This window comes from Melanotaenia boesemani, chromosome 12, assembly GCF_017639745.1.
Source record: "Melanotaenia boesemani isolate fMelBoe1 chromosome 12, fMelBoe1.pri, whole genome shotgun sequence".
In the NCBI taxonomy this organism is placed as follows: Eukaryota; Metazoa; Chordata; class Actinopteri; order Atheriniformes; family Melanotaeniidae; genus Melanotaenia; species Melanotaenia boesemani.
The window spans coordinates 27152138-27168525 of NC_055693.1; the positions used below are offsets into that span (position 1 = coordinate 27152138).

Genomic DNA, 16388 nt, shown 5'->3' on the forward strand with positions numbered 1-16388 from the left:
ATATGTGGCCAGTTCTTCCAGCCAACGTGCCAGTTGACCCTCTGGTTCCTTGAATGACATCAGCCACTGGAGGGCTGAGTGGTCCTTTCGGACAGTGAAGGGTAAACCGCACAGGTGGTATTTAAAGTGGCTTATAGCTCTCACTATCGCTAACAGCTCCCTGCGTGTCACACAATAACGGCGCTCAGCCTTATTGAGGGTCTTACTGAAATACGCCACCACTTTTTCCCCTTCCGGACCGACCTGGCTGAGCACTGCTCCCATGCCAACGTCGCTCGCATCCGTGTCCAAGATGAACGGCAGCTTGGGGTCCGGCGGGGCAAGAACCGGGGACTCTGTCAGAGCCGCCTTTAAAGCGTCAAAGGCCCGCTCGCACTCAGGTGTCCACACAAAAGCACTGTCTCTGCGCTGAAGGTGGAACAATGGCGCAGCTATACAAGAAAAGCCACGCACGAACCGCCTGTAGTAGGAGGCCAGCCCAATGAAGCTCTTTAGCTCCCGTAGATTGGCGGGGACAGGCCAGTCCCTCACGGCCCGCACCTTTTCCTTCAACGTGCTGTTGCCCTCTCCCCCCACCCTGTGCCCCAGAAAGTCTAGTTGTTTTCTCAAGAAACAGCACTTGTCAGGGTGGAGCTTGAGGCCAGCTGCTGCGATTCTCTGCAGGACCCTCCGCAGGGCCCCCAACGCTACCTCAAAAGAGTCCCCATGGACCAGGATGTCGTCCAAGTATACCAGACATTCCTGTCGGGGGATGTCAGCTAGCACTTTTTCCATCAGCCGTTCAAACGTCACCAGGGCATTGCACAGTCCAAAACAGAGGACACGAAACTGCCACAGCCCCCTGCCAGTGCAAAATGCAGTCTTCGGTCTAGCTTCTCGGCTAAGGGGCACCTGCCAATACCCGCTGAGCAGATCCAAGGAGGAGAACCAGGACGACCCAGACACCAAGTCCAGGGACTCGTCGATGCGGGGTAGGGGGTACGCATCTTTCCTGGTCACGCTGTTCAGCGGTCTGTAATCCACACAAAATCTCATCTTTTGGCTGTTTTTCTTGTTGACCATCACCACCCCGGATGCCCAGGGGCTGTCAGAGGGCTCGATGATGCCACAGTCCAACATCTCCTCAATTGCGTTGTCAGCAGCTGCCTGATGTGCCAGGGGGAGACGCCGGGGGCGTGACTTAATGGGCTGCGCATCTCCCGTGTCGATTTCATGCTGCACCAGGTGCTTCAGACCCACTTCACCTTCTGTGAGAGCAAAAACGCCTTTAAATTCCACCAACAACCGCCACAGCGCCTCTTGTTGTGCAGGTTCCAGGTTATCACAGCTACGTTTCCACATCTCTCTGATTGGCACCAGCCTGTCCACCCTTGTTGTCGTGGGCTGCTGGACTGGTGCCGGCGGCTGCACATCCACCGTAGCCTGCAGCATGGGGGGTAAAGTGGGAGGGGCCAGCGCTTGGAGTGGGGAGTCAATTCCATGTTTAGTGACTGCGGTCCTCAAGATTAGTAAACTTGAGTCCTGTGAAGGGTGCACCATTTTGACTGTTTGACCACAACGCGGGACCAACGTGTTCCTCCCCAGGTCCAGTACACACTGGGCAGCCCGCAGGCAGTCCAGTCCTAGTATACTGGGGTCCTGCACTGCTGCAACCCACACTTTGAAGTTTATCAACAACCCCCCCCCCCAATGGTCACCTCTCCCCTACCAAGCATAGGGGCTAACTCCCCAGTCACAGTTCGTAGTTTTACCTCAGTCGGTTCCAACTGAGTCCCTGCCGGGACTACATCCGGCCTCATCAGGGTGGCGGTGGAGCCAGTGTCAACAAGTGCGGTGCAGGAAGCCCCCTCCAGGGTGATAGGCACATGACAGAAATCTTCCACATGAGTCCAACCAACTACTCTCATTGTCTCCGTCTCTGATGAAAGCGGGGCACTGAGTCTCTTATTGCAAGGCTGAACCCCGTCTACTGAAACTGCTGCAGTGTGGGACACTGGAGCAGGGGCCTGCGTTGTTCCATTTACACAGACCCCGGGGCGTTTCCCTGCATGTTAGCACGCTCGGGGCACCGAACGCTAATATGGCCAACCTGCCCACACGCCCAGCACACTGGGGGGCCTCGCCGAGGACGTGTGTTGCCGCGCGAAGGCTGCAGTGAAACAGCACGAATCAGTTCGGTTAATTCTGCAGCCCATGCAGGCCTATCGTGGCCCATGTGTTCCTGTGTCACAGCCCTCACAACAGGGCCGTCATCCACGTGAGTGCTGACTGTGTTTCCAGCTCCTACCACCTCACGTTCCACGGCCAGCTCCAGTGCATCATTCAGCGTATGAGGGTGAGCCAGTTGTGTCTGTATGCGCAGCTCTCTAGGAGTTATGGCTCGGATGAATTGGTCTCGGGCCAGCTCACTCTGCACCTCTGCTGGCATGTGGGCGTACGCTCGCCTGGTCAGGGTTTCAATGTCGTTAGCCAACACGCGGAGCGGTTCTCCGACCCGCCTCTGTCTGCTCGACAACTCAGAGCGCAGGACACTCGGTTGGCTGCATTGTCCAAAACGACGTTGGAGAGCCCCAACTAAGGCTCCATAGTCATCACGCTCAGCCGGGCTAAGCAGTAGCAAGCATGTCAATGCCTCATCTGTAAGACACAGGGCCAGTTGGAGTGCTTTAAAGCCATCTGACCATCCGGCCGCTCGAGCCAACAGTTCAAATTGAGCATGGAAAGCTTCCCAATCCGCTTTGCCGTTGTACTTGGGCGTTTTCACTGGGATCTGTGTGCCATGGGCACCGCCATCTTTGTTTACATCCTGCGCCGCGTGAATCTCGGCCAATCTCGAGCCACTTCCAGCGATGCCCGCGTGTTTCCCGGCGCTCGACGAGCTGAACCCGGCTTCTGCAGCTAGCCTCCTCGCCGTCTGTCTCAGCCGAGCTTTGTGCTCCGCAGTACGGTCCATATCCCACTCACGCTCAGAGCCGCCATCATAATCACTGCCCAGCTCCTCCTCCTTGATCTCCAGATGAGTGCCGGGCCAGTCGCGCCGTGTCGCCATAGTCTCTCTCTGCTTGTCTAGGTAGCTTGTCTAGGTAGCGAGAAAAAAAGAAAAACTACTCCCCCTCCTTTTCCCCGCCCCTCAAACATTCTAACACCCATAACATTAGCTAGAACCAGGGGGAAATAACACTACTCTTAACACAACTCTTAACATTAGCGGGACCACTATGGAACCGCTACAATATTAATATATATATATATATATATATATATATATATATATATATATATATATATATATATAAAAGGAAAGACAATGCATTATTAAAATGCAGCAAATTGCAGTGATTTAACGTTATTGCGCCCCGAGACCAGACACTTGACGTTGTTAACGAACATGTAATTGAAGCTAATTTTGTCCTTCCGTAGAGACAACCTGTTGTCCCCAGCCTATGTCCCGTCCATCTTTGTGTTTGTCTGCAATCCTGGGAAAAGAAGGCAAAAGGATAATCTATAAAGGTTTATAAGACGGGATCCCATCTAGCTTTTTTGCCACGCAACGTGGAGACGTAAACGAACTATACGACGTCACTAAGAATGGTCTATTTGACGCACCGTCGAAGAAGTGTCAGTTTCCTGTGCGACTTTGCATCACATCCGCTTTGTGATGCCGAGGTGAACATTACAGAGTAATGGCGGCGTGCCGGGGGTCTTCGTCGAAATGGTATTACACCCGGGAGCAACTGGAAAACACGCCGTCCCGCCGATGTGGAGTAGAACCAGACCGGGAACTGTCCTACCGACAACAAGCGGCAAATCTGATCCAAGATATGGGTCAGAGACTCAACGTGTATCCTTTGTAAACAAGCTTATCTCGAGCGGGTTGTAGGCAGAACCGGCGCTAGCTAACATTTAGCCTGTTAGCTAATTCTAAACAAATAAACGAGCTTAGGGAGCAAGACAGGGTTGTTTTTTTATCTGAACATTTGATTTTTGTAGTGGTTAACATTCGGTTATGTTAACAAATCTGGAGCTGGAATCTCAGTGTCATAGATTTGTCGTAACGATGCGCGGGCATAGCATGCTAACTAACTGTTAGCTTGTGAAAGGCCATTACCCTGGTTTGCTGGTTATGTTGCACTGATCTTCAAAAACAGTATAATTTATTACGTAATACTCTGTTGAAATGTTTGCGTGTAGTTTGACCTCATTTAAACGTAGTAAAACCAGTCATTACATGTACATGGTGCATACGCAAGGCACGTAGCTTGGTGCCGTTGGCTCAGCTGTTAACTTTTCTTTACTCAGGCCCTCTTTCACTATCTTAATGCTGTTCAGCGCTCAGTGGCACGTGTCTTGGCATTATGTAATAGATTACCACTTACATAAATTTTATTTTTTCTTCTGTTGGGTAATGCACTAGCTTCAGACAAAATAACTATTTCCCTTGACCATCCCTTCAGCTCTCAATTAACAATAAATACAGCAATTGTTTACATGCATAGATTTTATATGCACCATTCTTTCACCAAATTCCATAGGAATGTAAGTATTCTGAAAAAATGTTATGCTATTGATTTTCAACATCTTTTAGTTATTTATTTTTTTGTATATGCCTCGCAGTGTCGGCTGGGTAATTCACATATTGGTGCTTTTATGCAGACAATATCTCCAGCCACCTTGTTTTTGGCTGCAAAAGTGGAAGAGCAACCCCGGAAACTGGAGCATGTGATCAAAGTTGCACATGCTTGTCTAAACCCACAAGAGGCTCCTCTAGACACAAAAAGTAATGTAAGTGCGGGTACCCATGCATAGTGTGAAGTTGTGTTTTTTGTTTTGTTTTTTCCTCCTCTATCTATCCAGTTGTCTCAGTGGTCATGGTTCCTATGTATAACTGGCTGTGCCACATTGTGCTGCCTTGTTCAAGGGACTTTTATTTCCCTGCCTGGCTTGCAGTCGGTGTGTACCAAACACCTGCACTTACTAAAGCTGGCATTAATGAGCCTCTCTGTTTGGAGTTTTGGCCATTTTAAATCAGTTGTTAGGGATATAGATTAATAGACTCATTACAATTGTGTTGTAATGACTGTCTATCAAACTTCAGGCATACCTCCAGCAAGCTCAAGAGCTGGTGATACTTGAATCCATAGTTCTGCAGAACCTGGGTAAGTAGTGGCAACTGGAGTGGATGACTTGAAAAAACTTTGTTAATAATGATGATGATTAACAATAATAATAATTGGTTAATGGTTATTAGTTAGGGCTTAGTTTCATAGGTTGTTGTTGAATCTATTTATCACAACCTAATATGAGAAATGTTTTAAATCATCTATGGCTACTTTGTCAGTCTTGTCATATTTTAAAATGAGTCATGTAAAGGTGACATGTCATTCTTTAAAAGCTGACATTAGTCACGCAGTATAGTACTCATAAGGCTTGTTACAAGGCTAAAAACTTTTTGGAAACTAATCGGCCACATTTGATTTTGAAACATTTTCATCTTCTGATGTAAAAGTTGTTGAGTCGGCTGAAATGAATATACAAAATGTAAATTAATAAGATGCGTTGTTTTCTTTTTTTTTTCTTTTTTTTTTTTTCTTCTTCCTCTTCTTCAAGTACAATAGGGTTACCCCCATTTGATTACTCACAAAATGACATGTCACCTCCCAACTGTGTCTGTGTTGAACTCACCTGTTATGTATTTTGTTCCAGGCTTTGAAATTACTATTGATCACCCACACACTGATGTGGTGAAATGTTCCCAGCTAGTGCGAGGTAGAGGCTTCCTTCTTTGCTCTTTGTGCCCTCTGCTCTTGTTTGTCCCACCTCAGATGTGGGTGGGAAGGGGGTGAAAACCTTGCTGATGTAATGGTTACCTGGCCACAAATGCCTTGTCCTTTTGACCTCCTACTGAGTGTTGTTTATATATATATATATATATATATATATATATACATACACACACACACACTACCGTTCAAAAGTTTGGGGTCACTTCCCTATTGAATCCCATGGCAAAGTGACCCCAAACTTTTGAATGGTAGTGTGTGTGTGTGTGTATATATATATATATATATATATATATATATATATATATATATATATATATATATATATATATAGTAACATAAATTACAACATTTGCCAATGCTAATTGGGCCAAGACCATGACTGAATTGTTTGTTTTTGAAGATTTCCCCATTACGGCTTAGTAATCTTGGTTGTGTTTGGCATGGCCAAATGAGCAATTTAGCATTTTGATTTAAATTTCCTTAGTTTTTAACCCTGACAATATCAGACGGTTGTCAGCTTGGCTTAGCTGATGTTGATATAAAATCTCTTGTCAGATGAACTGGCCTTAGCTGCCACTGATTTACTATGAAGGAATTTGTAATCATTACAGCCTCGATCTTATTCTAAAGCTAACATTGCCAACAAATGGCATTGTAATCATACAACGTACCACAACTATAACTTTTGGTCCACATGACATGCAAATAAAATAAACGTCTAATGTCTGTTTAATTAAAATAAGTAGAAGGAGTACCAAATGTTAGATCCTTTTTATAGCAAATATAGAGGTTAAAATAAAACCTAAATGGACAAAATTGCATTTGTAATCTTAATTTTTTCCATTTTCCACAATTTGTCTTTAATTAAGTTTTATTATTTTAACTGTTATTTTATTACCAGAACAATACTCCACATTCTTACAGTCAAAAATATTTTGGCTACAGATTTATCATGTATTTGTGATTTAAATATTATATAGCCTTTAGTGTAGCCTTTTAGTTTTCTGGTAAATTTAAGTTAGCTTAGAGCCCCATCTTTAGTCTTGGTCTTGGCCTAATCAGTGCAGTAAAGTCAGTTAAAGAATGGTAAATGTTTAGTGAAAATATTTTGCTTTGCAGAGATTTTACTATTTTCTTTTTTTCCTTTTCCTTTTTCCCTTTTTTTCTCTCTTACAGCAAGCAAGGATCTGGCACAGACTTCCTATTTCATGGCTACCAACAGGTTGTTATCCTGCCCCTCCTTTGTTGCACTTTGACTGCACACCATAGCTTCCTGTAATGCAGGGTACCCTCTCAGTGTCCAACGGGCCCTACTTGCGCTGGTGGTTGTTGGGACGCTTGCCTCCTCCCCTCAGCTCCCCTCCCTTTGTCAGAGGCAGCGGGATATGGTGGCTCGTGGCGTTACCGGCCCCAGTCGCAGTGCGGTGTATTGTACAAGGGACCACGTGTTGGCACAGATGGGTTGAATGCAAGATGTGAAGTGTAGTGGTGCGCTTGAAACCCACGTGTTTGTTCGGTTGCGAAAAAGTGCATAATTCTAAAAGAAAGACACTCTGGTAGCCTGAGTAGCAGCTAAAGATTTCACAGATGTAAACATTTCTCGTAGAGGTTCCTCCGGTAAGTACTGCAGATGAATTTTTAAAGCTTTTTCATATTATTTTGATTTTCTTTCTGCAAATAATTTTCAGCTTTTGTAATATTTGCTTTCCTTCCCTAGCTCAACAATATTTTGTCATATGTTTAGCTCCTAGAAGCTCAAGAAAAGCTCAGTTTTAACCCATTAAGGACCTGCAGAATAAAAGGGTTTTACCTTTAGCAGGGGTTGGTCCACTTTAGCCAAGCCAAGACAGATTAGTTTTATGTTTGGTTCTCAGAACTTTTAGAGCTTCTAACTTACACTTTGTAAAATTAATTTTAGTTTAATTCATGTTTCAATTGGAATTCTCCGGTATCAATCATGAGCTCTTTTCAGTTTATTTGCTAATAAACATACCAGTGTCCTATTTGGAAGAAGTCCTGGTGCTTTTCTGCAACACCTAGCAGGAGTTATTTTTGGCCACATTAAGGGAGAGACAAATGTTTGAGGCAACTCTTTAAATATGACAAAGTGTTCAAAGGAATCCGTTTGTGTTCTCTAGTAAAAGTGCAGCTCCACCATTCAAACACAGCAACTTTACATGTAACCAGATACATTAGCTCTTTTGTTTATGTTTTATTTTTTTTACCCTGCTGTATCTGAGCCAGGTGAACAAGAGTAAAATGTCTACAAAATATTTGAGTTGCAACTTCTGTTCTAATCAGTATTTTGTTTCCATCCACTGTTAACACATTGTGCTTGGGAAGTTGATACCAGTCAAAGTTTGAACTAGGGTTGGGCGATGCCAAAATATTTTCTATTGATGCAATACTGTTAGTTTATGATCATTTTACATTGATTCTACTTGGCTGTCTTCTTCTTTTGTGATATAAGCTTAAGATAACCATGTGTCACTGTAGTGCAATTAGTCACTTTAGATGTGTAGAAAAGTTCAATTTTCAGCTAATTCAGCATGTTTTATATAAATGGCTCTTGGCAAGTTGTCGGTGGTGTTATGGCAGTGGTGACACTATGAAAACTATGACTTTATGGTCATTTTAATATTACACAGTACCTGGTTTAATGTACTGTCTGATCTTTTGTGAATAACAAATATCACAGAGTCATTGTGGCTCTATCACCATCCATGAGGAATGTGACCACAAAGGTTATCCAGGTCTGAATGACTGGCCGTTGAGTGTTAAAGCCAATAATGTTAAAGATTTATTGCTGTTAAGTCTGTGCCCAAGCGTACCAAACATTTTCCACTGTTACAGCTACTCGTTTTAATAGGTGGCTTCTTCATAGTTCTCTCATATTGCTGCATCAAAGGAAGTCTCATCGTTTTAGGGGGTTTGTGAGCTTGTGTGTCAGAGTAGATGCTTAGGATGAAGGAAGTGTCCCATGTTACAGGTGTCTGGTGCCATATAAACACAGCTCTGAAAACATTTATCACACAAAATCACTTGTAAATATCACAACTAAAAACATTTCTTGGCTTTACTCTTACTAATGAAAGGCGCTTACAGTGCTATCTGTTATTGGCATGGCACAACTGTACCCCCTGCTATAGGTAATTCTAAAATATATTTATACCTAGGCCATTGCGAATCATGTCTGCAGATCAGTGTGTTTGGTGGTTTTCAGTTGTGAAGCAAAAAAAAATATTTTTTTAGTTGAAGAACTTGGTCCTTAAAGGGTTTGTTGTAGATGCTAATTAAAATCTGTCATTTGCAGTCCTCAACATTTTGTGTTATTTGACATTGTCTGGATGCTGCCTGAATGGTGCCAGGCGTTTATAAATAGTGAAGTTGTACCATATGACAGTTTCATGTGGTGAAATCGATACAGACATAGATTTAAATTGTCAATCTGGCTGATTTTTTTTTTTTTTTGCCATTTATATGATTCTGAAATTAATTTTGAAATCTCAGAGCAAATCTGCCAACTTCGTAACAAGGCGCCATAACCAGACTTCCAGATTCCAGACTTTGTGCTCATCTCTGTATAAAATAACCAGCCAACTTTACCAAATATGTTTTAATAATGCAGTTTTAAGTTATGGGTTACATACTTTTTCACAAACTGTTTGCACAAACTGTTAGTAGGTCTTTCCCCTGGAAAATGTCTTTAAGTAGTACACATAGTTGTAAATAATAGTATTCCAGAAACAGGAGCAGGAGATGTAGTCAACTTAATTTTAAGTTTCTATAAGAAGTTCCTTAAACACAAAGTTCTGGACACTATAAGTGGAAACAGTGAAATTCAGGTCATGTATATCTGTGGCCTAAAGATGATCTAGATAAAAAAATTATGCTTAAGAATAAAATCTTAGTGCCTATTTAAAGTTAATATATCAGTTGATCTTTGTTTTATGAAAAGTAAAGTTTACTAATGTTGAAGTTTTTTCCTTACTTTGAGTAAAAGTTGTATGTATGTATCTTGACTGTCAGCACTTTGGTGGCAGCCATTGCTGTCTCTCTATATCCTGCACTAGTTGTTTGTGAACCAACTCTTGACCCTCAGTTTCATTCTTTGTTGAGCAGTGTTACCCATTAAACTTGGTTTTTACCTGAGTTATATAACTATGACATAGCACCACTTTACAAGTCTATAATGCACCTAAGTAAACTCAACACTGGCAACATCCACACCCAGATTTGGTATTTTTTCTAAATCCGTCAGAACAAAATGCAACATGGCCAGAAAGGGAGACCTGCACAGAGGTTGTTGTTGGAGTGGCCCTTTGTCAGATAACAGTGATGTAACAGTCACATGGCTGGCCTCACGCTCTGTGATTTACAATGGGGTGAACTCATCTAGCTCTCACACACAGCCCCCTCACTGCTTCCCTCACTTTTTAGGTCTCAGCAGTCAAACCAGATATTTTTTTTTGTGTGTTATTTTTTTTTTTTTTTCTTTACCATAAATGTAATCTGAGTTAGAAGACATAGCAGGAACATTATTAAACTATTTCATTGTATTAACATAATCAAATCTCTATCAGTTATGCAAAACTTTTACATGTCAGCAGCATGATTAAACTTTCTGCTCCCTCTTGTGTGTGTGTGTTTTTTTTTCTTCTTTTTTCTGCACATGTGGGATGGATCTTGACTTCCCTTGACTGGATTTCCTCACACTCTGCAGTCTACACCTCACTACCTTCTGCCTCCAGTACAAGCCCACAGTGATTGCCTGTGTGTGCATACATTTGGCCTGTAAGTGGTCCAATTGGGAGATCCCAGTTTCTACTGACGGTAAACACTGGTGGGAGTACGTGGACAACTCTGTGACTCTGGAGCTTCTTGATGGTGAGATTCTGTTGTATTTTGCCATGTGGTGTATTGTGCTTTGTACATTTACTTGCTCTGAACATTTTGCACATAATGTAGTCTTCTAAACTTTTTAATGCTTTGCCATATTTATCAAGGATACGTTTGTAGACTGTATACGTGTGTGAATGAGTCAAATGTTGCTGTTTTGTGTGGTTTTTGAAGCAGAGATGGTTAACAGCATTTCTACTTTAAATTTGCAGAGCTGACCCATGAGTTTTTGCAGATTCTGGAGAAGACTCCTAGTCGGTTAAAGAGGATTCGCAACTGGAGGGTAGGAGACGCGCTACTCTTTTTTTTTTTTTTTTAAATCAACTCAGATGTTTTCCTAATGCTGTTTATTATGTAAACAGCTGAAATGCTTGAAGTAAATGACAACTAGGGCTGGGCGATATGCCCTTAAACTAATATCCTGATATTTTTGGGCTTTATTCTGATACAAGATGAACATCCGGATGTTTTAAAGTCTCCTCTAAAAGACTGTAAATATTGAATTCAACCATATCATGCATAAAAAGACAACACTAGGATTAAGTAAGTGCCATGAAATTTATCTTTTATTGTTAATAACAATGTTTGTGCTAATGTTGTCACATGGAGCTAATCTATCATTGGTGTGAGAGGAACACTGTTTAGCTCTCCGATGCATTACTAACCAATCAGAGGTTCAGCGTTTTTTTGGGGGGGGTGGCGGGTAAGCTTGTGGAGTCTAGTTATTAAATGTTGTTTAGCCCACATATTTTCGGATACATGCTCTCTGCCTTTCCGCTGGTGGACCAGTCTTTGCACATTGGGGCGGAGGAGAATTGTAAGCTCGGTCTGAAATGACATGCCGTCATCTAGTACTGTCAAAAAATCTCGTCTGATACTAATCGATTCTAAAATGATCTAGTGCTGGTTCAAGGAACAAACCAGCTGCCTTTTTAAATAGGCACTGCAGCAGGCAGCCCCCGCCCCTACAGCTTCTCCCTGGAGGACCAATTGTTCACTTAGAAGCCTTTTTTTTTTCTTTTTCAGAAGGCCCATTTATTTATGTATTGTTTGTGTAATTAAACCCCTGTTTGTAAAGTTTAGGCTTAGGATAATGTTTTCCTCTAACCCCTGAAAACAAGACAGAAATATCTGGTTTAAGATCAGCTCTTATTTAATAATAACGGCTGAAAGAGGAGAAGCAGCTGGAGGAGTTTCCTGCGCCGGTGTAATAAGAACTTAATGTCCATTGGGAAACACGCACAGCTGAACAATCAGTCTCCTCATCATAGCCATCATTTCTGAGGCGCATTACTGCTTAAAATAAACATATTGCATTCAGCTTCTCTTTAACGATCATATACTAGCTAGCTAGCCAGCGGCATACTTCATGCTTCTTTTCTGTCTCCTCTGAAACAACGTGAACTTGTCCAAGAAAGTTTTCTGGATGGGCAAGGGAAGTGATTTGTCTGTCTGCTATGAGTAAGAGAAGATAAACTAAGAAAATCACGTAGACGCTTTAAAAACTGTGTGTCAGTTTGTACTCAGTGTTCGTGATATTTTATATATTGCAAGTAAAAAACTCGGAATACATCGAGTATATCTGTATATATTGGCCAGCCCTAATGACAACTATGAATTTTCTGCAGAAATTTTGAAGGATGCTGATTCCTCTACTGTTCATACTGTTCCGAGTCCTTGAACTTTCTTTCAGTTCTTGACTATCTTTAATTATTTTCATTGTAGTGATTCTAGTAACTTCCTGCCAATGTCAGGTGGATCTCTATAAAAACTTTACTTGCCAATGAAGATATTTTTCTTTAAGTCATTTTGGGCTTTTAATCCCACTTTCAGCAGAACATCCTACTTAGTACTCCTGTTTTGATCAAAGCACAGCGTGTCTGTTACTATTTAAGTCCCAGGGCACACTGGGATAGAAGAAAATATATAATATTTAATTAAAAACGAGGGGTCTAATGAGTCTGTGGTTGTTATGGTTATTCCATCTTTTAATTTTATTTTTTGTCTTTGGAAATGGTTTATTCTGTTAAGCAGACAGGCAGACCAGAAACAGCGCTGTACACATTTGGTTTTTATCACTTTAAAATCTTATTAAGAATGATGTGCATTTTTCAACACAAAAAACTAATCTTGTTAAGGATATATGTCTTTTTTTAAATGGATCTACTGGATATAAAGTTGTTTTTTTATGGCAGGTTAAAGAAGCCCTCCAATTTTGTGGGGTCTTTCAGAACAAAAGAAAAAAGTAGTGAGAACACTTAAAGAATAACAACTTGTGCTTGGGTAAAAACCATAAAGAATACAAACATTTACCCATTCAGTAAGAGTTCACCTGAGCTATATACAGCTGGCTTTTCTCAGCTTAATCCTGTTGGTGTATGTACCTGTAATTGTACCAAGTCATTGCACACCATTCAATATTTTTTTAAGTTGTACTACTTCATGCTTGAGTGAGCTCCCTTTAAAAAAAACTGACATCTAATTGAAATAAAAAATTAATCATAGCCTCACACATCTTTCTGCCCTCTAGGCCACACAAGCTGCTAAAAAGCCCAAGACTGAAAACACCCAGTTGATGGACAACTCATTTGCTGGGTCTTCGATGCTCAATGATCAAGGTGATCATGAAGTGACACTCCCTGGAGTTTCATCATCCAACCCAAGTTTTTCCAAGGCAGGCGCTGCTTTCACTATGTCTCTGCCTGGCCAGTCCAGAGGAGGAACCCTGTCTCTGGACACCATGGCAGCCACATTCAATCCAGCTACCCAGAGTGATTGGTCCCAAGGCAGCCAGAGCCAGGAACAGTTCCCTTCCGCCTGTATTAAGCAGGAGCCTGTCAGCATCCCCCTCCAAGAATCAACACTGTCTTTGCAGACCTCTGCTTCATCTTTGCTTCAGCATCCCCCAACTTACAGGACTGAAAAAACAGTAGATCTCAGCCTTGTCAAACAAGAACATAAAGGAGCTGGCGGAAGTGGAACGGTGAAGCATCCACCACCACCTCACTCTGCTTACCTTCCACCAGGTCATCCTCCTCCACAACCTTCACCAGCTCAGAAGCTGTCTCTAGATAAATATAGAGAGAAACATTCTGCAGAGCTGGCTGTCACTGTGCAGAAACGTAGACAGGAACACCATGGAGTAGTATTGGACTGCGACATCCGGGGGGATTTGACAGCCTCTTCTAGCTATGCACCATCCACTATTAGCCAAGTAGATCATAGAAAACATGCACAGCCCCACCAAACCTCCCACAGCGGTGGTGGCAGCACCTCCGCCTCCCCAATGAAAATGAAAGGCCCTTCTTCCTTAACTTCAGGCCAAGAGAGACGTCACCATGGTGACAAGCGGGACAAAAGCTCACTTAAACTTCGTCTGGCGGTTCCTGGGTCCAGCAGCAGTTCACTGCTCGAGAGAAGCGGACAACCGAGCAAAGATGAGCTCAAGATGAAGATAAAAGTTTCATCATCAGAGCGCCACAGCTCATCGGATGAAGGAATGGCTGCCAACAACAAGAGTAAACATTCCAGTCCACTGGTGAGCAAGGAGAAACTTCACCGTGGAGCAGACCTTCACCGTTCCCATAAGCACAGTCATCCTTATCTACACAGTGGCAATGGGCGAGGAGGCACAGAGGTCCCAGGGGGAGGGCTAGGCCTTCTGCGGGGACCACCAGGACTGGTTGCCATGGAAGGAACAACACTCGTTCATCCTGCATCCACCTCTATGACTTCATCTTCATCACGCAAGAGAGTGTACCCTGAGGCCAGCCACAACCACCACCCTTCATCCGCCTCCTCCAGTTCTTGCTCCAAAATGAGCAAAATCTCCAAGGGTGGCACTGGTGCTGCAGGTACTTCATCCTTGTCTTCCCCCTCTTTTCCTCCTTGCTCCTCTCCTGTACTGCAGTGTGTCTCATCTGGCTTGCAGCTCTGTGGCTAACCTCCCTCCCCACCCTCCTCCTCCTCCTTATTCTTGTTTCTCCTCCTCCCTTCCTGTCACCCCCAGGTGGGCTTCGGACCTCTCAGCAGTTCCGTCCTCCTAATGAATCGCCACATGAAGTTGGAGAGCAGAGACACTGAGTCCGCCACTCTGCAGCCATGGCCAGCACATGGAAATGGCAAAAAACTACCCACAGCTCTGACTTTGAAGACTATGCTCACCTCTTTGTCAAGTGCCCTAGAAAAATAACTCTATGTGATGATAAACCCTTTACTGAAAGGCAGAAAAACTTGTCTACAAAAAGAAAAGGAAAGAAAATAAAAGTATTGATGGACTTCTCAGTTTCTCAGACAAGAAAGATGAATAATTATGCTTCCTGACTGTCACACACGTGGGCTGTGATACTCAGTCTCGTCTTTGTTAGTATTAAATGCTGCTAGGTTCTCTTTTTTTCTTCCCCCGTTCATATGGGTCTAGGAAAGTGAAATGTGAATGCGTGTGAGATAGGTAAGGATTGTGTGTGTGTGTGGTTGTGTTTAAATCAAGGGTTAAAGTCCCTTCCTTATGTCCGATCTCCATATGGGAAAACAAGTATTAGAAGTTCGTTAAAAGCATGGAAGGTGCACTTTCTTTCTTTTTTCTTCCTTTTTTAATTTAAGTGAATCACTTCTCTGTGGTTGTATGGCAGAAGTTAGTGGCCAGCTGGAGATGATTTTATGTTTGTTTGCTGGCATTCCATTTAATACTGAGGGATGCGCATTTCTTTTTTAAGTGTAAAGTCTCATCTCCCAATTTCTTTTCTTGGTTTCTTTTTCTATGTCAATACTGTGCATTTGATTTGCATGTTTCAATCATCAAAGGGATTTAGGAGGAGAGCGCTTCTTGCTGTTTACAGACTATGGAGATAAATGTACATACATTTTTGTATGTTTAAAAAAAAAAAGCTATACCGGGACTACTCAGGTTTGGAGCTGCTTGTATGTAATAGATAACTGATACCTATAAGAGTTTTATTTTGTTCTTGAGTGGATTTGGCAGCATCGCATGAATGATTGCAGCATTCCAGTAGTTTGTGCTTCTTACAGCCGCCACAGGAAGTAACGTGATTTGCCCACACCAGCTGACACACGCGACACCCACTTATAACAGCGATCAGAGGGATGCAGTTCGTACCAAAAAACATGTAGACCTTAAGCTGAATGCCAAAGGTTGTGCCTCTACAAAGACGAAATTAAAAAGGCAAGGATAAGTTTACATAACCCCTTTGATGTTCATTAGACCTCACAGTGCATCAAGCTGTAGCCATGTATATGTCAGCCTATAAAGTGGACACATTTAAATGTTATTCATTGGATCATTAACTATTTGTTAAGAGAAAAAAAATCTTCCACCTTTTACAAATGCTTTCAGAGCAATTTGGTTCATGCAAGCCCTCAATCCCCATGCTCCTGTTTGGACATGACATTACTATGACTTATTATAAATCATTCTAAAGTTCAGGAATGACCCAGTCCTCTGTTCTGTACTGGGTTGCATGTTTATTTTAGTGTGCAAAATGCATAAAGAGCCTGATGCTGGACTGTTTGTAACCTGATTATTCATTTAAAGTTGGACACAGAACAATGATAATTGTAGACAGATGAGCATAAGCCCACTCCTTACAGTCTTTTCCCATTTTCATTTCAACGTTATGAATAAACAAAAGAATTGACACTATCCTGACCCTAAAGTCTGGTTGTCATTTTATTACATGAACTGCGAAG

General features: G+C 42.6%; 1 protein-coding gene and 1 pseudogene across 1 annotated transcript; both read left to right on the plus strand.

Annotated features, from left to right (window-relative positions):
- Nucleotides 1-3601: 3601 nt before the first annotated feature.
- LOC121649940 (cyclin-T2-like) lies at nucleotides 3602-10643 on the plus strand. The gene is made up of 7 exons (XM_042001079.1): nucleotides 3602-3841; nucleotides 4455-4536; nucleotides 4654-4782; nucleotides 5096-5156; nucleotides 5704-5766; nucleotides 6960-7400; nucleotides 10507-10643. Exons 1-6 carry the CDS (start codon nucleotides 3684-3686, stop codon nucleotides 7037-7039), a joined length of 573 nt encoding a protein of 190 aa, XP_041857013.1. The 5' UTR covers nucleotides 3602-3683; the 3' UTR covers nucleotides 7040-7400; nucleotides 10507-10643.
- Nucleotides 10535-16341, plus strand: LOC121649939 (annotated as a pseudogene).
- The last annotated feature ends 47 nt before the right edge of the window (nucleotides 16342-16388 follow it).

Excerpts from the sequence above, each read along its gene's own strand:
- LOC121649940 (XM_042001079.1), top strand. The coding sequence starts at position 3,684 with ATGGCGGCGTGCCGGGGGTCTTCGTCGAAATGGTATTACACCCGGGAG. Across the intron at positions 3,842-4,454 it reads ATGGGTCAGAGACTCAACGT|CTCTCAATTAACAATAAATA; the intron begins GTATCCTTTGTA and ends CCATCCCTTCAG. Across the intron at positions 5,767-6,959 it reads ATGTTCCCAGCTAGTGCGAG|CAAGCAAGGATCTGGCACAG; the intron begins GTAGAGGCTTCC and ends TCTCTCTTACAG.